At 44.3% G+C, this 22,121-nt stretch overlaps 1 protein-coding gene across 1 annotated transcript in view; it reads right to left on the reverse strand.

Moving 5' to 3' along the window:
• PRKAA1 (protein kinase AMP-activated catalytic subunit alpha 1) overlaps positions 1-22,121 on the reverse strand; it is a 33,456-nt gene that overhangs the window by 6,134 nt on the left and 5,201 nt on the right. The window contains exons 2-7 of the mRNA XM_051642920.1: positions 20,640-20,781; positions 18,028-18,121; positions 16,264-16,408; positions 14,878-14,965; positions 13,915-14,139; positions 82-568 (exon numbers count right to left, since the gene is read on the reverse strand). Coding sequence (XP_051498880.1) covers positions 82-568; positions 13,915-14,139; positions 14,878-14,965; positions 16,264-16,408; positions 18,028-18,121; positions 20,640-20,781 — 1,181 coding nt within the window. The remainder of the gene's footprint in view (positions 1-81; positions 569-13,914; positions 14,140-14,877; positions 14,966-16,263; positions 16,409-18,027; positions 18,122-20,639; positions 20,782-22,121) is intronic.

The raw sequence follows: 22,121 nt of genomic DNA on the forward strand, positions 1-22,121 counted from the left end.
GAAGAACATCGTTTCAGACTTCTAGCCTATGTAACTACACAAATTTACTGTGTATGCTGTAAAGATCCTTTATTATTTTACCTTCCATTCATAATCCAGTTGTTTAATTGCTCGACAGACTTCAGCCATTATATCATTTGGTCGACTCTGACTGCGTATTCCCAAGTGCCACTTAGCTCTTCTTACACCCTGATGTTTTGACTTCTGTGGATTCAGCTCATCAAGAGTATGACGAGGACGTGGTGCTTCAGCGACCAAGAATGGCACTCTTTCAGGGTGAGGCCGAGACAGGTGGTGATCATCCAGGAAAGAATCTGGTGGGCTTGTAGCCAAGTAGAAGTCTTTGGCCTCATTCATTATTCTTCTGTTATCTATAATAAGGTGATAAGCAACCGCTAAAGGGTCCTGATGATTTCGGCTGTACAGACAACTTAGCACTTCCTCTTCAGTGCATTCAAACTTCTCACAGACTTCTTTTAAGGCTTCATCATCAATCATGGTAGAGCTATATGATGGATCTTCAGGAAACAAGTATTTGGGAAGATCCTGCTTAAACCATTCATGTTCCCTAGATTCAAGAATAAACAAAGTCTGACTATATATATGTGAAGCAAACATTTTTAGTATTAAATCCTTTTAAAAATAAAATTATTTTAGTCTGTACAAAAATAATCATAGGTTTCAAAAGTCCCCTTCTATGCAGCTTAGATAATAAGGCAGTACATAACAATAAGTAATCCCTCCTTCACAAGATTTTGCAAGACATTTTGCAGGAAACTAGAAAAAATGTTCTTTCTTTTAAGTGTTTCAACTTCCTGAGCTCCAAAAAACTCTGTATATTTCATCAACCAGCTTTTTGTATAAATGGTGCATTTTTTACTGCCACTATATTAGTTTTGAGGTATTTTCAACTGAAATTCTTATACTACCCGGTTATGTTGTCCCTCCCCAAGTACACACTTAACAATACATAATATAATTAAGAAATGCTGATGCTGAATAATGAGAGAGTAGTTTGGGTTGGAAGAGACCTTAAAGATCATCTAGTTATAATCACCCTGCCATGGGCAGGGAAACCTCCCACCAGACCAGGTTGCTTAAACTTCTGTTCCATCTGGCCTTGAACACTTCCAAGGAGATGGCATCCTCAAGTCTCCAAAGCTCTGTGTCACCAATATAAATGTCCCTCCAGGTGTATTCATTAGTGCCACAGGCAGTTCAAGTCCTACCCATGTTCTTTTGGATGTCCCTTCCCATGGGTAACTTCAAGAACTGGAGGCACCTGGGGCGCAGAGCACCTAACGAGAGGCAGCAGGACCTGACTTTCTCTCTGGGGAAGCAGCAGCTCGTGGCTCTTGGTTACTGCTGTGTGGGAGAGGATAGAGATGCCAGAACCAGGCCATCTGTGGCCACCTGCTTTCCCCCTCTCCCATGAAGAGATCTCCATTACAGACCAGCTGCGAGCAGAGAAGTGGAGAGCAGGAAGAAGGGCTAGCATTAAAAAGAGCTAAGGGCCTGCTGATGCCATCTTTGGAAGACCCATGACCTCCTGAGGCTTGACCAGCACCTGGCACAGGCTGTAGGGACACTAAGCCCCTGCATTTGATCAAGTGCTCTCCCAAGGAGCACCAAAGAAGTGCTCAGAAGGATGGCACAGCCACATCTCCCCCCACGTCCTGCTGGGCCACACTGCACCCAGGAGAGAGCAGGATGCAACCTCTGGGGCAACAGAGGAGTCCCTTTGCAGGCACTGGCCCCGTTGGGTCGTGGTCAGGCACACACAGACTTGGAAAACAAGAACTCTCTGTGTGTTCAGTCCTGGGCAGGAGACCACACTGGAGCCATGCGCACAGCAGCAGCCACGCTGGGGCTTGTGCTGGCCCGCAGAGCCCCCGGGAAAGGCCTGGCCAGCCCCCGGGGCAGCAGCTGCAGCCTGGGATGGGGGTGGGTGGCAGCCCCAGTCAGCCTGGGCACTGCACTCCTGGCCTCCTGCTTCCCTGTCCCAAACAGCACTGCTGGGAAGGCACCAACCAGTGCTCTGATGGCTCATGGCAGGCAGAGATGCTGGGCTGATGTCACTTACTAATTGAAATAAGTCAAATTTGGGGAAAAGATCACATAAAAATTAATAGAAAGGACACGCAGAACAAAATCAGGGCCCAGCTAACAGTAACAATTAGACAAAACCAGATTCCAGTTAGAGAAAACACACCCCAAGTAGTCAACACGCTGGCCTTGAGACAGGCCTGCTAGACACCTGCTAGAGAGATGAAAGGGACGGAAAGGAGCTCTCCCCACAGCTTATCTTGCTCACAGCCTTGAGCACTGAGACGAAAACGACTCAGTAACTGAAATCACTGTATTGCTATATCAATAAGCCATTAGCATACGAAAATTCACACCCACAGGCTAGAGGGACCCCTACTAACAGCAACCCCCTTATTCTTCAAGCATGCGTCGTGAAATTTTTTACCATTGCCACTTTAAATGAAGTGAGGAATTAGCCAACCGATCAGGTGTGCGAGTGACAGAATAATGTAAGAGACAAAGTTCTTTCTCATGTTTTTGGGTATAAAAGTAGTACTCGTGTTTCCGGAAACTCAGCTTGCTTTATTGAATACCATCCTACTCCCTTTTCTGCGCAGAACTGGGCATTACACCAAATATCTCAACTCTGTGTGTGGACTGGCTTCTTGGACAGCAGGTAACAGCTCCTCTTTCGCGAAAACAGGGCTCTGTGGTGCTGTGACTCCCCTCACTCTGCAGACTCTAACTCGGGGAGGGCAGGACCCCATCCCGCCCCACCCCAGCCCAAGGGGCATCAGGAACTGAACACAAAAAGCCACCTGGAAGAGGGACTTGCCTGGTGCAGCCACCCTCAGCAAACAGACACCCAGGGGTTGGGGCTGGGGGCAGACATACGCTCTGATCCCCGAGAGCCAGCCAAGTGCTGCCTGCGACCCACCGTGGGAGGAAGCAGGGGAGCCCAGAGGGCTGGCCAGCAGTGCTGGGCTGTGCACACCTGAGCAGGCCCTGGGAACACAAGGCCAAGACCTCAGGAGATGGCCTGAAACACTGACCCCAAGCACAAGACAAGAGATGTAGGGATGGAGTGGGCAGTGGTGTTGCAGTAATGCTGGACACCTGTGTGACTGCTGCAGGCAAGGACGGCCATTTTGATGTCCCCAAGCAATGGCTGGTGACACCACTGAGCCATGGATACTGATGTCACCAAGGGATAGACTATGATGTCTGCAGGTGACCAGCATCCTTCTCTGCTTATATCCCACCCAGCTGGCTTGTGCCCACTCTCCAGCTGAGCAAGGACGCGAGGTTGGAGCATCGTGCGAGGCTGTTGCTGAGGTCACGCTCGGGGAGTTAGTTCTTCACTGCAACTCTCAGTGCCTGACCTCAGAGCCCTTGAAGGATTTTCCCTGGCCCTGCCTGGTTCAGGTGGCAGGGACACCCAGGAAGCACGCTCGCAGCAGCAGAGGTGAGCTGTGCCAGGAAACCTCACCTTGGGGAGCTGGAAGTGCTTCCTCATTGAAGGGTCCTGGACAGTTCTTCCACCCCTCCCTGGTCCAGCAATGACTGTGGCTTCTCTTCTAGTGTGACACCTGCTGCTGCAGGGCCCATGAGAGGGAGCAGCTCAACATCCCCAGCTGCCCCCTGCCCACCGCAGCACGTGGAGAGCATGGCCATGGAGCTGGAGAACCACTGTCCAATATGCCTGGACAACTGGGAGGAGGCCAGCTTTGTCCTGCCATGCCTCCACCAGTTCTGCTACCCATGCATTGTGCGGTGGGCCGAGGGCAAGCACGAGTGCCCTCTCTGCAAGACAATAGTGAGCTCCATCTTGCACTCAGTGCGGGCAGATGACGACTTTGAGGAGCACGTCATCCCGCCTCCTGCAGCACCACCACTTGCCCGCGTGACAGGAGGAGCTCCTGGACACCCAGCCGCCCAGGGCCTCCATCAGCCCACAACGCTCTGGCCTCCAGCTGCAGGGCCCCGGCCCATGGCTACTGTGGGCGGCTTCTACACCTGTGTCTGGGCATCCATCTTCCGCATCTACCCGGCTGTCCTCCGTCCCCTGCTGCCCTGGCTGCAGCAGGAGCTGGGGCAGCTCTTGGAGGATGCCCAGGAAGCAGCAGCAGCAGCGCAGAACCTCGTCATATCCAGCCTGCGCTACTTCGGCCCGGAGGAGGAGGTTCTGATCCAGCTGCTCCGGGCCTCCCTGGGCCGGCGCACGAGGAGCTTCGTCCACCGGCTCGTTGACACCATCGCGCGCCGGTGCAACGCAGAGGCCCGACGTCGGCTGGGCCAGCAGGACAGCCATGCTGGCCCCAGCCCAGACTTTCAGGGGGGGCCCAGCAGCCCCCCAAATGCCTCTCTTCCCACCCATGGGGAGCAAGAAGAGCCACGGGAGGACCCAGACGGGGCTGGGCCCCGGCCTTCCACTTCCAGCAGGGGCAGCAGCTGCTCCAACGGGAGGCCCCGCCGAGCCCCAAAAAGGAAGGCTGGCAGCCCTGAGGAGCCCTCCCAGCCCAGCAAGAAACCACCCCACCAGCAGTGACACTGGCTGGGCCAGCAGCTGTGGCTCAGGCTGGTGCCTGAGAGGTCCCAGCACCCTAAATCTATTTGAAATAAAAGAATTACAGGCCTGAAAACTGCAGAAGATGTCTCAGCATTACCAGCGATGCAGGTGGTATTGCTTTGCTAATATGTGGCTAATATGTGGCTGCACTTCCTGGGAAGAAAACTTGCTGTAGGTAAAATTCCCCCTGGAATGAAGTCTGTGAGTCTTCAAAGCTGCTGCAAGCCACTGCATTTCTGCCTCTGTTACCCTGACATTACACAAGCACTCGTTTCTCGGAGCACAGCTGGTGCTGAGGAGCTGCAGGCAGCAGCACCAAACAGCTGAGCTCCTGCCTTTGCAGTGTTGTGTTGGTGGGTCAATGTAACAGGCTGCTCAGCACACGAATCCCAGACTACACAAAGATCATCTGAGACTGCAAAGCTCAGGCTTCCATTCCCATCCACAGTCAGGATACCTGTCCTAACACTGTCCCAGCAAGCCCAGGGAGCCTTGCTGGCCTCTCCTAAGATGCTCTGCAAGACTATTCTTCCTCTGAGAATATCATCAATGACACATGTAAGACTCCTTCCTCCTATGATTGTGTCCCAGTGTATCACCAAAACCCCACATTTCAGACGCACTCCTGAGCCCTGCGAACACACGGATGTGAGGTGTGGCCAGTGTATTGTAACAACTTCACAATCATTAACTTCCAGACTTCCCCAGAAGGACCTGGTCCCTCAGGAAGGTCTGACACGTCAGCAGAGCTGAACTGCAGCCTAATGGCAATGCATGTGCAACTCTGCTATACACCACCCAACCAGGGCAGAGGCAGATGAGAAACTGTACAAGGACTAGGGAGAAATCTCATGGTCACTTGCCCTTGACACTTGACGTAAGGGTTGGAGGCCGTCTAGGGCACAGTGCACATGTAATGAGAGCTCTCTGCTCTTAGAGACGTCAGGAGGGGAGCAGCACAACTGCCACCTTGGATGTCTCAAGGGCAGACCCTGACTTCCTTAGGAGGCTACTTGATAGAAGCCCTTGGGAAGTAGTTCCTAAGGGTACAGTCCAGGAAGGCTGGATACTTTCTAAGAAGGAATTCGTACAGGCACAGGAGCAGCTCGTCCCGTTGTGCCGTGAGGCGAGTCGGTGGCTTAGAAGGTCTGCCTGGCTGAATAGGCAGCTTGGGCTGCAACTGAGGGGAAAATGGAGTTTATGGCCTTTGGAAGAAGGGTCTGGTCACTCGTGACAACTACAAAGATGTTGTGAGGCTGTGTAGGGAGAAAACCAGAGGGTCCAAAGCCCAGCTAGAAATTAATCTGGCTTCTGAGGTAAAAGGTAACAAGAAACGCTTCTACAAATATATTGATAGCAAAAGAAAGACCAGGGAGAGCCTCCATCCCCTCTTAGATGCAGGAGGAAACATGGTAACAAAGGATGAGGAAACGGCAGAGGTGTTTTGCACCTTGTTTGCCTCAATCTTTAGCAATACAACCAGCTGTACTGAGGGAGATCAGCCCCTCAAGCCAGGAGACAGGGACTGGGAACACAATGACCCCCCACACTCCAGGACGAGATGGTCAGTGATCAGATGCACCATGCAGACACACACAAGTCTGCGGGACTGGATGGGATAACACCCAAGGGTGCTGAGAGAGCTGCCAGGGGTGCTCACCAGGCCACTTTATCATTTATCAGCAGTCCTGGCTGACCAGGGAGGTAGCAACAGATTGGCAGTCAGCCAATGTGACACCCATATATAAACAGGGACAGAAGTGTGATAGGTAAAATACGTTATTTGTTCCTTAAAGTTTTGAAAGTCTCTGTAACAACATGTAACAGTTAAACTCTTGTTTGCTGGGAGGGGGTGTGTAACTCCATCTCTTTAAGCGTGCGTCTCAGAGCAGGAGGGAGGACTCCCCGCCTCCTCTCCGCCCTCCTCTCCGCCTCCTCATCCCCTTGACCAATAGGGGACACTAAGAGACCCCTTGACAACAGCCCGTGCAAGCAGGGACTATAAAGGACTGTGAAGTTGATTGACGGGTGCGCGCCGTTGGCAGAGCGGAGACTCCCCGGCCGCTCAGCGCTGTTTTGCTTGTTGTTCGCTTACTTAATAAATTAATTTGGTTAATTGGTCTGGCTCCTGTCAATTACTGGGCCTCAATTTATAACAGAAGGATGATCTGGGAAATTACAGGCCTGTCAGTTTGACTTCGGTGCTGGGGAAGCTGATGGAGAAAATCATCCTGAGTACTATTACGCAGCACATGGTGATGAGGCCCAGTCAGCACAGGTTTGTGCAAAGCAGGTCCCTTTTGAATAACCTGATCTCTTTCAATGACAGGGTGACCCCCTTATTGATAAGGCTATGGATGTTGTCTATCTTGACTTTAGCAAGGCATTTTACATGGTTTCCCACAGCATTCTTCTAGAGAAATTGGCTGCTCAGAGCTTAGACTAGCACACGCTGGAAAAGCTGATGCAGCATATCAGTTCTGCTGCCTCCCCTGGGCCTGAGCCATGGATGTAACTAGGAAACTTCCTGTTCTGAGACAGAATTCAGATTACTACCCTCTTTGGATCATTCAGGCAGGCAGTGATGAGGTAGAGACAAGAAGTCCGAGGGTAATGAAGCAAGATTTCATGGCCTTGGGATGACCAGTCAAGGGATCAGAAGCTCAAGTGGTGTTCTCCTCTATCCCTTCAGTTCTGGGAAATGATGAACAGGTAAAGAGACCTGATAAATCAATGCCTGGCTCCAAAACTGGTGCTACCAAGCAGGACCTTGAGTTTTTTGACTATGGCTTGATTTACAGGACACCAGGCCTGCTTGCAACAGATGGGAAAACCCTGTCTCACAGGGGGAAAGAATACTAGGGCAAGAGCTAGCAGTGCTCATAACAGGGCTTTAAACTAGTCTTGAAGGGTGAGGCCCAGGCCTCACCAGAGACGAGCCTAGCGGTGAAGAGCCAAGAATGGGGTGCAGTCGGTAGCCCAGTGCATACTAATGCATGTAGCATGGGCAACAAACAGCGTGAGCTGGAAGACACAGTGCAGCAGGACAGTTATGATGTAGTTGCCATCATGGAAATGTGGTGGGATGACTCTCACAACTAGAATACTGCAATGAATGGATATAAGCTCTTCAGAAGGGATAGGCAGTGAAGGAGAGGGAGCGGTGTGGCTCCATATGTTAGGGAGTGTTTTGACTGTATAGAGCTTGATTATAGTGACGATAAAGTTGAGTGTTTATGAGTAAGGATGAAGGGGAAGGTGAATAACAGAGATACTTTGCTGGGAGTCTGTTACAGACCACCCAACCAGGATGAGGAGGCAGACTAAGGATTCTATAAAGGACTGGATGAAGTCTTGCAAACACCAGCCCTTGTTCAGGTTGGAGACTTCAACCTACCAGACATCTGCTGGAAATATAACACAGCAGAGAGCAGGCAGGCTAGGAGGCTCCTCCACTGTGTGGAAGTAACTTTTTGACAGAACTGGTAAGTGAGCCTGCTAGGGGAGGCCTGGACCTCTAGTTCATAAACAGAGAAAAACCAGTGGGAGATACAGTGGTTGGAGGACATCTTGGGCTTAGTGATCACAAAGCGGTTAACTTTTCAATTCTTAGTGGCATAAGGAGGGGGCTTAGCAAAACCTCCACCTTGGATTTCCAGAGGGCAGACTTTGGCCTGTTCAGGACACTCGTTGAGAATCCCTTAGGAGAAAGTCATGAAGAGCAAAGGGGTCTAGAAAGGATGGATGCTCTTCAAGCAGGAAATCTTAAAAGCCCAGGAGTAGCTGTACTCATGTGTTGCAAAACTAAAGGGTAGGGAAGACAGCTGGCCTGGCTGAACAGGGAGCTTTTGATGGGACTTAAAAAAAAAAAAGGAGTGTTTATCATCTTTGGAAGAAGGAACAGGCAACTCAAGACAAGTACAGAGACCTCCTTAGGTCATACAGAGAGAAAATAAGAAAGGCAAAAGTCCAGCTGGAGCTCAACTTGGCCACTGACAGAGGGGACAATAAAGTTTTTATAAATACATTAACAATAAAAAGAGAGCCAAGGACAATCTCCATCCCTTACTGGATGCAAGGGAGAACAGTGCAACCAAGGATGAAGAAAAGGCTGAGATACTTGCTGACTTCTTTGCCTCCAGCTTTAATAGTCAGACTAGCTCCCCCCAGGGTGTTGAGCCTCCTGAGCTGGAAGATAAGGATGGAGAGCAGAACAACCCCCCCCCCCCCATAATCCATACAGAAGTAGTTAATGATCTACTTCTGCACCTGGACACACGTAAGTCTATGAGGCATGATGGGAGCCACTCTACAGCACTGAGGGAGCTGGCTGGGGAGCTCACAAAGCCTCTCTCCATCATTTATCAACAAACCCGGTCAACAGGGGAAGCCCGTGACTCTGTGGGAAGCCCAGGCTGGAGCAGCTCTGGACCTCGTGGGAAGGACTCATGAAGGAGAGGTTCGTGGAGGACTCTCCCATGGGAGGGACCCTGTGGGGAAGCAGGGAAGGACTGTAAGGAATCCTTCCTGAGGAGGAAGGAGCAGCAGGAACCACCATCCTGTGAACTGACTCTAAACCCCATCCCCTGTTCCCCTGTGCTGCTGGGGGGAAGGAGGGAGAGAAACTGGGAACAAAGGGATTTGGGCCCAGGAAGAAGGGAGGGGTGGGGTAACATATGCAAGCCCTGCTCTGTGTGTTGTCTGTGTCCTGTGTGTGTTTGATTAGTGTGACATTAAATTATTATTTTTCCCCAAGTTGAGTCTGTTTTGCCCGGGACCTTAATCGGTGAAGAACTCTCCTTGTCCTTTGTCTCAACCCAGGAGCTTTGTCCTCCTCACCCCAGTGTGTGTGTGGGGGGTGGGAGCACTGAGTGAGCAGCCATGGGGCTGTTCCTCTGTTGTTGTGTTGGGCCCAAACCACAACAGTGGTAAATGGGGTCAAATCTAGTTGGTGGCTGGTAACCAGTCATGTTCCTCAGGACTCAGTTTTGGCGCCAATCTTGTTCAACATCTTTATCAATGATCTGGATGAGAGGATTGAGTGTGCCCTCAGTAAGTTTGCAGATGACACCAAATTGGGTAAGAGTGTCAACCTGCTAGAGGGTAGGGAGGTTCCAGAGAGGGACCTGGACAGGTTGGATCAATGAGTGGATCAAGGCCAACTGAATGAGTTTCAGTAAGGCCAAATGTCAGGTCCTGCACTTGGGCCACAACAACCCCCATCAGCTCTTCTGGCTTGCGGAGGAGTGGCTGGAGAGCTGCCCAGCAGAGCAGGACCTGGAGGTGCTGACTGACAGCCAGCTGTGATTCTGTGCATTTTCCCTCACTTAAGTTTCCCTCTCGAACAAAGCTGAAGTGAAACTGTGATACAGTGTCTCTGCACTGATGCTCCTCAGGGCTTGCAGTGCAGTGCATCCAGGTACCACAATATCCTCTGCTGCAGACTGCCTTGCAAATGGCTCCAGGAGAGAGGAGCCCCAGCACTTGATGATGACTCTCAGCTCGTCCTTGGCCTGCAAAGCATTGATCCTACATTTGGAGAGATCAAAGCAGGCAGCAGGGAAGCTGCACAGGCCCAGAAGCTCCTCTCAAGATTTGACTGCCTCTCTGCCAAGGGTTTTGGCCTTGTTTTTATTGTTGCTTTTTGTTTGCTTGGTTTGTTTCTGCAAAGCTACAGACACTGTCCTGGAAGGCTGTCTGCCTTCCTCCACCCTACCAGAATGAAAAGACTTCCGTCTGTGTAGGCAGAGCACAGGAGAGCAGGCAGGGAGGCAGGCAACAAAAAGAGCACTGCCAGGTTGGCTGCCCGCCTCCGGGAGTCATAGAATCATAGAACGGCTTGGGTTGGAAGGGACTGTAAAGATCATCTAGTTCCAACTCCCCTGCCATGGACAGGGACACCCTTCCACTAGACCTGGCTGTTTAAAAGTCCTGTCCCACCTGGCTTTGAACACTTCCAGGGAGGGTGCACGCACAGCTTCTCTGGGCAACCTGTTCCAGTGTCTCACCAGCTTCACAGTGAAGAATTTCTTCCTACATGTCATCTAAATCTACCCTCTTTCAGTTTGAAACCATTCCTCTTTGTCCTATCACTACATATAAACTTACATACTTATAAAAAGACCCTTTCCACATACTGAAGTATCCAGATACTGGATACCTCCATCAGTTGTGGTCCATTTACTTAGGGAATTTTCAAGATTTTCCTTGAAGACCTGTTCTTTACAGTCGAGAGGATTCACCTCTACAGACTAAGGACTCCTGTCCCTTTCTTCCATTTCCTTTGTCAATGACCTTATCCCTAGCAAAGGATTCCAACTGCAGGATTCTTTACCCTCTAATTCCTAACTGTTGTCCCAAATGCTCACCTGGCAGAGGGCGAGCAAGATTTCATCTTTTCTCTCACAGCTCATTTAAGGAGAGGCAGTTTCTGTTTCATTTATTATTTCAGTCCATTCCTCCTCCTATTCTTGTGACTGTTCCTCTGCAGAACAGGCAGCATCTTCGCATTCTCTCTGTTGCTCCTTCTTAGAAGCTTCTTCATCCCATACTAACCAAGCTGACTTCCACTTGATTGCTTCTTTATATGTACAGGGGCAATTGATACAGTTGAAGGCTGGATCTCTACCTTAGCCACAGTGCCTGTTGTGTTTTCAGACCCAGAGACCGTCTTCTCCTTGAATGTGCCGAATAGCACTGAGCAGTGTTCAGTATGTTAAGGCCAGGGCCCAGCCCAGTGCAGTAAGTTAGAATAGCCACAGCATTATTATTTTTTTCTAAACATTCTATCATTTTATCAGGATGCCATACACTTGTTTGAAGTCTCAGACCACCAGAGGCGACAAGCTTCCCAGATACCTTCCCATATTCTCCCATATGCCATGCCACCCATACCTACACTGCCATGGGTGACATTCCTTAATACTGCCATGGGTGACATTCCTTAATAGCTTGTTAACCTTTGAAAAAACCAAAATAATATCCCTAAGAAGTGAAAGTATCTTGATTCCTCAAGGATGTTCAACATACTGAAGAGTAACTGTAACAAGGGAGAAAACATCAGAGAAGGTAATGGTGAACATGCCATTCTGTATTTCCTCCACAAAAGAAAACACTCTTAGACAAAAAGAAGCATAATTGCTAATGGTCTCCATGACACGGTACCAAAATACAGCAACAGCTTCAGTAGAGAGTCCAAATACCAGATTAAGCTCAAGCCAGTGTTTCAATAATAAATCTCCCAGTCAAAACATCACTAAGCCCTACAGAGCACAGCAAACTGCAAAAGTCAAAAACAGTCTTTAACATGTACACCAAAAAAGGGAACATGACATCGATCAGATAAACTAATACCAAGGATAAATCACTACTGTGACCAGAACCATTAACAGAGATAATAACTACAAATTCCATCTACAACACTCTGGTCTGATCCATTATTATCTCAAACCCTTTGAGCCCCACATTGGGTGCTAAAAGAAGGGCTGCTGCAGTTTAAATCCAGCCAGCAGCTAAGCCCAAAAAAGCCACTCACTCACTCCCTGCCAGTGGGAGAATCAGACGGGTAAAAGTGAGAAAACTCGTGGTTTAACTTGTAAAACTCTGCAGAGAACAAAGCAAGGAGGGAGGAAAGTGAAACCCAATAAAAGCAAACACTGCAAATGAAAGCAGGTGCTTACCACCAACTGACTGATGCCCCACAATCCCCAAGCAGCAGTTTACCCCCACCAACCTCCCTCCCAGTTTTATTGCTGAGCATGACACCATATACTACAGAATATCCCTTAGGTCAGTTGGGATCAACTGTTCCAACTGTGTTCCCTCCCAGTATTTCATGCACCTCCAACACACTTGCTGGCAAGACAGTGAGCAGCAGAAAAGGCCTTGACAGTGTGTAAGCACTGCTCAGCAACAACTAAAACATCCATGTTTTAACACTATTTTATGTGCAAATCCAAAACACAGCCACATACAAACTACTATGAATAAATTTAACTCTATCCCAGCCAAGGTTAGTACAATGGACCAAGCTCTGGTCAGTGAGATCCTGAGAAGACGCCTCAGCACAAAGATGCTGAACAAAATACACTTTTATCAGAAGCAACCAGTTAATTTGGAAGCAGAAAGAGCTCTTCCTATACCACTAAAAAGCACAGTCCCAGCTGGTTAATTGAACCCAGAGGAATACTTCTGTTACTATTCACTGCAGAGGGCTTCTCCACTTGAATCTACACACACCTCCCCCTAGAAGAATTAAGGTAGTAGTAGTCTGTCCTTTAACTGTGAGATGACATGTCTTACAGCTACTAGCTCTGTAACCAACATTTTTCAACATCTTTTTCATACTGTTTCTCAGCTGGACTTACTTAATACAACTATCTAAGCAAAGTTCCTATCCGCTCAAGTTTTACAATGCTTTGTTCTCACATAATTTCCAACACTATTTCCCCACTGTAATAAAGTACCAAGGGTAGGTTTACCATGGGTTTTTTTGTTCTGCTGAAAGAACATGAACATTGTTGACTTCCTAACTCTAAAAAGAAGCAGAATTTTCACTAAGGTAGTATATATCAGAGCTCTCTTACAGTATTTTACAAAGGAAACAGAAAAACCTAATTAAGCTGCTGCATGGCATACAGATCTATCAGCTACCTTTTTTTATTATTTATTCGTTCCACTCTACACCTGTCAAAGTCATCTTCTCCAGAATCTCCTCCTGCAATCTAGAGCCTGCAATGGCTACCTGTACCTACAAACTTTACCTTAAGACTACTCAGTGCAATAATTATCACTCATACACAAATTTATGCTAGCATTTTGAACCTAGCAAATGCTGTCTTGCATGTGGAACATTCAGAGTCTTAAGAGATTCAGTGTCTTTAAAGAGTTTCAAGAAATATTAATAGAAATGATAGTTATCAGATTAAAGAGCCATAACTTCCTCTCAGACATTTACAGTAGAGAACAGTAATTCTTAAGAGCAAAGACTTTTTTTTGCCCAGAGAAGTCAATACAGTGTCGGTTTTGCAAACCATTCTGCAGGTAAATAGCTTTCCTATAGCAGCCTTAAACCCAGAGTTTCTCAGATTTTCTATACATAAATGTATATAATTTATTTTACTGGGACCTCCAATAAATACTTCATTGGCCACTGGAGATCAGAAACACCACAGCTAAAGCCAAACCACCAGAAGCTCAATTTTTCACCTCAGTCTATAAAACACGGACAAGCTGTATGAATTATTTCTTTGCTCTGCATATTTGCACAGAGATTATCATTCCACCATCCTGTGACTCAACATCAGTTATTGCTTTACCTAATGTCTCTGATTGTTGCTCTCTTCATTGGATCCACTTGCAGCATGTGCTTCAAAAGGCTAATTACAGACGGATTCAGGTACTGAGGAGTATAAAAGATACCATCACATATCTTCTTAAAAAGGGTTGGCACATGATCATCATCAAATGGAAGCGTTCCACACAACAAAGCATAGAGTATAACCCCACTGCTCCAAATATCTACTTCTGGACCTGCATATAATCTGGGAAAAAGTTAACTATTAGTGATTTGTATTTAACACATTGAAATAGATTTTTTTTTCTCTACTTGCATACATTGTATCACAATAAATAAAAGTGTATGAACTTGGGCCAGCTAATCTGCCAGTAGAATAACATTACAGTTCCATGCCATGCCTCCCTTAACTTTAGTGTCCTTCCCCTTGAAACACATAACAGGGCACAAAGTACATAGTTTTCCTCTCTACTGTATAACAATAATTCACAAACGTAATTTAAGACAGAAACCTGGAAGAAACTTGCACCTACTACCAAGAACGTCCACGTTATACATCGCTATCGCTGTTACAGTGGAATTTGTGCAAAGTCATCTATCTCCCAAACATGGGAGGCTGAAAAATTTAACATAAGTCCATATAGTAGAACTTATCATGTATTCTGTGCTGCTGTCTGAACAGAACAGACATTTGCGCTTCAATCAGCAAGAGGCAGTATTACTGAAAGCAGAGTTTTTTAAATCAGTTCAGGCACATTGTACATACTGGATTTGGGACATTAGACATCACCTCCACCTTACAGGAACTATTCAAAGCTAGCTGACAGAGCCTCAAATAGCCATGAAAAGTTAAAGAAAATTAAAAGGTCAGCCCACAGTTTCTCAGTATCAAGCCTGTCAACTGCATTAGTTTTGTAGCCTTTAGAATCAAGCAGTAACATGACTGAAGTACATGCACACATACATGCAATATAAAACAAACTACCTTCCTGAAATTACTTCTGGCGCAGCATAGTTCGGGGAACCACAGCTTGTTCTTAGAAATTCTCCATCTGACATCATATTTGACAGACCTGAAAGTGTATAAGAGTAACCACTAAAAAGTCAGAGTGCAAAACGTTTTCACGCTCAAATTAGTTTCAATTTAACATCAAAACAGTACGTGAGGAAACTGTGGCACTCAGTTAATCATGCCTAGTTTCTTTAGTAGAGGCTGAAGGATGAAGACTACTATAAACCAGAGAACTCAACTTCCAAGGGAAATTATGCCCTTTAATGGGGAGGGGTGGGAGATTAAAGACTACAGCTTCGCTAGCTTTCACGTTCTATTATACGAAAGCTTTTATTAAGGTCTTGTTTAATACACTAGTCATTATTAACTGAGTGCTACAGCTTTGCTGACACTTAAGTTACAGGAAGATATTTTTGTAAGTTCCTGTACCTCATTTCTTCACCAGGGAAGCTATTTCACCCTAAGCATTTTCTATGGACAAGAAATCAATGTTTCCCAGTGCCCACATACTTTAAGACCATATTTTTTAAAATACACTTAGAATACTCAGCATTGCCTAGCACCTTTCATTAGAAACCTCAAAGTGCTTTACAAGGGCAGGTATTATGCATTAGGCCTACAAGAGATGTATCACAATGACACAGCAGTATGGTTATCTTACTATCCTTATAAGGTCAGGTTTTCTGATTCAGATAGTTCCAGGAACTAGCTGCCAGTCTTCTCAGCAGCTGTCTTACAAATAGTTAGCATAAACAATTAAGTTTTCTGAGTTAAGCAGGTATATAGCAAAAAAATACAGGAGTTTAACAAACCATTATTATTTTAGCTTTCACGCTTTAATTACTTTTCTTCATTCACATCTTTATTACAGAGTTTTTTAAGTGAATTTAGAGTAGTTTCATAGGAGGGGTAGCGTATTTTACTATAAGCATGTGGCTCCTAAACATGATGAACTGCCCTTGCATTATACTTCCAAGAGACCTCTGTTTTATAAATGGCGAAATAGGCAAAAGGAGTGAATTTTGAAGTGGAAAGTTCAGGAACTAAGTCTATTTAAGATTTCAGAGAAAGTACTGCTAAGCAAAACCAAACAAGTCAGTCCACAATTTCAGCCAGTCACAGAAAATACCTGAAAAAAAACCTTGAGAGAGAAACAAGTTCTACATATGTGCAAGAACACAATTTTGTTTTAAATTCATGCTCTTCAAGTTCTTGTATTGTACCCTACACCAGGATATTCAAGTATACACATTTTATTTATTTTCCCCATAATAACATGGGATTATGTATTTCCCATAGTAATTAACAGGATCTGAATAACAACAGAATTCTAACCAGATATAAAATAGCAATACTTACCAAAGTCAGCTATCTTGGCATTCATGTGTGCATCAAGCAGCACATTTTCAGGCTTCAGATCTCTGTGTACTACCATATGCCTGTGACAGTAATCCACACCAGAAAGGATTTGCTGGAACAGCCGTCTGCTTTCCTTCTCATCAAGCTAAGGCAGACAAAGGTTTTAAACATAAGACAGCAGAAGATAACTTATTCTTCACTTATATGCATGAAAGAAAATTTTCCCATTACCTAAACTTATCATTTATAGTTTTGATACTTTATACAGCAGATTATCAGAACCTATAGCAGAAAGCTTCATAACTTACATAATTCTAAAACTACTAAAGCAAAACATACCCACCAACTGAAAGTTGCTGCAAGTTCTCAGTCACACTTCTGAAACTGATTAGGCAGATATTACATACATGGTAAGCAGAAACATTAGCATCTAAACATTTACTTTGTGTAACAGGAATATCAATGAATTTCAACATTTAAGCACAGCATCAGATTTAAGTAGACAAAAGCTGCTGACAGGGAGCACAGAAGTGGTAAATTTCAGACACTATTTATGCTATTAGCAGCCAGCTCCAAACAGCAAACTTGGCTGGGCATTTCCTACAAACAAGCCCTAGTCCATGGCAAAGTTTAACAACTAACTAAAAGTATCCTGGCTATCTAGATGGTTTGCCAAGTGCCTTCAGACCTTTCACAAAAACAGTTCTACTAGTATAAGAGCAAGTAAAGGGCACAGTGGTAGTCTTCCAGTAATGGGAAATACCAAAAACATAGTTTTCAGCTAATCAGTTTGTACACAGCAATTGTAAACTAATGTCTCAGTGGAGGGGAAAAAAATGTTATGACAAATTCATACATAAATATCTGAAACATGTTAACAGACAGCCATTTTTTACTTTCAGAACAAGAGCCAGTCATGAAATATATTTTAACTACTACAGCAAAATTCATGCTTCATACACAAAAACAAACCTTCATTTAGCAGGTTGTCCTGTTCCCAGCTCCAGTAATGTAGTTAGCATAACTAACACCATTTAATGAGGCAAGCTGCCACCCTACTACTGAGTGAGTCATGTATTAGTTTCCTTTCCTGTGAACCACAAACAAAACAGCTTTCTTTCCCTCTCTACTGGCCTCAAGATTCCCGGTGCCAGGCTGATTACTCCCCTCCCTCACCAGTCTCAACGGTCCCAGGTACTCGGCCAGCCAAACGTTCCTGATGACTCCCCTGCAGAGACTAGAGAAGCATAACAGAAAACAGGGTACTGTCCATAAAACCAAGCAGTCCTAAGTGGAGAACCTGGATCAGAACCACTGCTGGACAGTGAGACCCATTACCCCCTCAGTAGCCAGGGATGCTGCAGCTGTGCTCCGTGTCCTCCAAGGATTAAGTGACTCACTTTTTCATATAATTTTGGAGTCGGGAACTTAACTGTTATGTCGATAAAGTAAACCATGTACTAAGATCTGACACAATCTGCAGAGGGTCTAAGTGATTCAAGTTGTATGATCAATCTGTACTACACTGCTTAAAAACTGTACTACATTGATTCTGCTTGTAGAAACACTGTGCCACTCTACTCAAATTCTGGGCTATGCTACTAGTAATATCCTTTTAAGAAAATAAAGCTTTCAATATATAATTCTGCCAAGCATCCCGAAAAAAAGACCTGTCTGTTCCCTAAGTGTCAAGTGACACAGGAATGTTGCAAAAGCAGTAAAAGAATGCAAGTAAATGATTTGTAGAGTTGGACTACTTCTTACCCTTCCATTTTTACAGATATAATCAAACAGCTCTCCTCCTGAAACATATTCCATCACCATGAAAATGTCAGTTGGTGTACTGATGACCTGGTACCTGATAAGAGAAGGTATCTATTAATCTATACACTCAGTAAAAGATGTTACAGTTAATTAAAAATCAAAATTACGCAGAGATAAATACTTTAAGTAGACAGCTTGCTGCAGTGAGAACAGAATTCAAAAGGACTTTGCAAGTGTCTCAAAAATAAGACACTTTTCAACCTTAGCACACAAAAAAACTGACTTGACATGAAGTGTTTCAAGACTAGAAAAAGAAAGCCATTCATAAAATATTAATTATATTTTACAAAGACAGCTACATTTGTCATTTGTATTTAAGAATATTGACATTCTGGTTATTATATTTTTATCATTCTACTTCAATTAGTTTTCAAAAAACAACCCTGAAGTTTTGAAGTCTATGGCTGAACTTCCCATTTCAGAGACTTTTATTTTGTTCTACATGTCCTCACCTAAAAGTAGTTTAATTTTTTCCCCTTACAGCAGGAGAAAATGAACACTTCACCCAAAATTCAGATATGATATTAAGAAGATAGGAGGTAGCAATTAGATTAAAATCAATGCTTCAAGGTACTAAACTTAAGCATGCAAGTATCTGAATTGTAATAAATAACTGAATTAACACACACTACAGAAATGCAACATTCTTCAAAATGTCAAATTCTGTAACCTCAGTGCTCTACAGAGGTAGTTATCAATGTATAGTTTCACCTAACATATTCCAGTTCAAGACCTTTCACCTTTACTAGTTTTCTCTCTAATACCTCATGTACTTAAACAAAAAAAATTCTGAAGCTATTGCTAAGACACTACTACAGAAATTGTATTTTAATCCTTTTAATTCAAAAGTTACAGTCCCGCCTCTCTACAGTCAGGTCATTTTTCTGGTTATAGAAGAGGAGGTAGTGGAATAGTTATGTATCTATAATACCAACAGGGTTATCAAACCACACAGAATAGATGACCAGAACGCAAAAAGAGACAATTTTATGTAAGAAAACAAGATGCTTTATATTACTAGATGTCAAAAACCACAAGAAGGGATGTTCCAAAGGCTTTCATTTAAAGCATGGTAGAGAAAAAAAATATTATTGAGACAATCTTGCAATTGTATACACAGTTAAAGCAACATATGAGTTTCTCATAAAGTACAGCCATGTTCCAAATTAGATGTTGTCTAATTCATAATATTAAGAAATGTGTTTACATTTATCCCAAATATCTTGAGCTGCTATGTAGCAGTTCTCCAATTCAGATTCTCATAGCATGAGCAGCATGATCCTAAGTTACCTGCAAGTCTACTTGCACAATAGTACCAATTACATTTACACACAGGCTAATAAGCTTTCTGCCTTAGAAATGCAGGCTGACCAACTGAGAAGTTGAGGATCCATCAATTTCTCCATCATCTTCTATATCTTGTCCCTTCTCTCCACAATTCCCCAAGAAATTGTCATCTGATACCAGCTAAGCTGACTTAACAGTTCAGCAGCAGCCCAAGTACGCACTCCTGTCCCACCACCAGTTGCTACAATGACACTTCGTATTTTGTTTTGGCTTCAGCTATGTCCTCTGGACTCCTTTATTAACTCTACCTGGCAGCACCTGCAATTTTGTAGCCAAAGTATCTCAGTAATCTTCTGAAAGTTAATCCACTGAAGAATTTAACCAGTTGTTCTTACACAATCCAACTTAGCTTCAGTGCTAGGAGCTGTTACCAAATTAAAGGGAGTGTACAGGGATGGCATCTGTCAGTGGCAGGAGGATCTGTCAGACAACACTCTGCCATAAAGAAAACTAACACAAACACTGTGATTAAGTCAGTGAAAGTCACTGACACTCTGGAGGCAAAGGTTAACTTTACAGGAAACAAAGGTAAAAAAAATTAATGGCATTTATAATTAATTTCCTCGGACTACACATATGGGGTCTACTCTGGGACATACCTAACTGTTATTTGAAATCAACTAATGGAGTATTGATCAACTAACAGATGTAAACAGGCACAGTGTAAATACCACATTTAGACAAGTGGTAGCAGCTATACTGAAGAATTCTGAAATATCAATTGCATTTAACAAACTGTACATCCTTAATTCAGAAAAGTCTCCAAGAACCATCTACACTGGAAAACCACAGATCACTGACCAGCAACACATCTTAAGTAAGAAAGTAATAAACCTAATAAATAAAAGTCCTTTACAATAATCACAATTAATTTTCTACCCAGAAAAAAAGATCAATTTTAACCAGGAAAAGAAAACTGAAACAGTAGCTGAAAACAGAGATGGATGCTAGTAGAAGTATCTGTGATGTTATAAACATGTCCAAAGAATTTGTGAGCTGAGATCTAATAGAAGCTCTCTGGCCTGCAGAGATCAGCATTGTGAAAATGCATTACAGAGAACATGGAAAATTGTTGCACACTTAGAAGCTACTTTCCTGACAATATACTCTCAGTAGTATTGCTCTTTAAACATGTTTTAGATAATTTCAGAGAAGAAAAAGACATTACTGCTTAAATACATTTGATTATACCAAGCAAAACTTACAGCTTAATTATATGAGGATGCCTGAAGAGTTTGAGGTTTTGAATTTCCCTGCGGATTTTTCCTACAACATCAAGGCTGCGAATCTTCTGTCGATTCAGGATCTTCACTGCAACTTTATGCCCAGTTAACTCATGTTTGCCAACTGCAAGGAACAAGGAAATAGTCAGGGTTTTCAATTGTTCGGTAAAGACATTAATTTGCACATTTCAACAGCTGCCAAGAAATACGAGATGCTAGGATTCCACAAAACTCCATTATCTTTGGGGAGGTTGAAAAACAGATGGCACATAATTTCTTCTTCTTCTTCTACTCCAATCTATCCCACAATTCTACTATTAGAAGATGAATGGGATATGGAAGAAAAAACCTTAAACCTAACCCTCAGAAGTCTTGCACCATGGCCTCATTTTTGCCCTATTGCAAACAAAGCATATCCCAAAACACCACCATTCTTGCCAATTAGAGAGCCCATTTCCTCTCCCAGTACAAGTCACACCAAGCTTCTGGCTTACCTGGTAACCAACGCAGACATGTTCTCCGACAAGTTTTTCTACTTTTATCTGCAAGACTTGCACTCAGTATAGAAATCTTTACTATCTTTTCCCTCAAGAAGAATGTTTCAGCAATTACTCTGAATTATCACTGACAGCAATTGACCAATTGACTTGAAAAATAATTATTAATCTGTCCTGGGAGCAGCCTGATTCTATATAAGCTCCAGAGTTCCTGCAGTAAACACCAGAGCTTTGTTATATAAAAGAGGCAGCAAAAGCTACAGGAAACGCACAAAATAAAACCCAATAACAACTATGAGAACAAATGCAAACACACAGCCTCGTACATTTGTCATTTTCTTTCCCACTTCTAGCAGTTTGATTTTTCTTTCAACAGAGGAACTCAAAAGTGCAGAGTATCTCCTAGACAACTACCACTCTTTAAAGTCCTTAAGTTGGCAGGTGCTATTGGAAGTAACCACAATGAAGTTGCTAAGAATATTTTTCTTAACATTGGATCACAGATAAACTACAGAAGGGAAGTATCTCTCCCACTAGAATGCTTCACTATCTGCACTAGTTTCTGCATGCAGCGATTGCAACTACATCACTGTAATTCCTACCTTTTGAAGAGAAGACATATTCCGGGGACACTTACATGGTTCATCCTTATTCATTTGAATGGACATTGCTACCAGATCTGTGCTGAACACCCTACTCACTCATCTGGATGCCTCTCCTCACTTGAGCATTTAACTAAGCCCCAGGCTTCAAGATTTACTTACATACATCCGTGGGAAGCTGTGATAAACAGCAGTAATCCACAAATATCTCTCTGCACTCAACAGGTAATTTTCATAGGATTAACCAACACCTATCAATCTGTAAATCTCACTCCCAACACAAGACTTTTCTACTGCCTTTTGCCTCTACATCAAACTGAAAAACAATGTAAGTGAGAAGAAATTCTTGGCAGAGATAGAAATAA

Source organism: Apus apus, chromosome Z (assembly GCF_020740795.1).
Source record: "Apus apus isolate bApuApu2 chromosome Z, bApuApu2.pri.cur, whole genome shotgun sequence".
In the NCBI taxonomy this organism is placed as follows: domain Eukaryota; kingdom Metazoa; phylum Chordata; class Aves; order Apodiformes; family Apodidae; genus Apus; species Apus apus.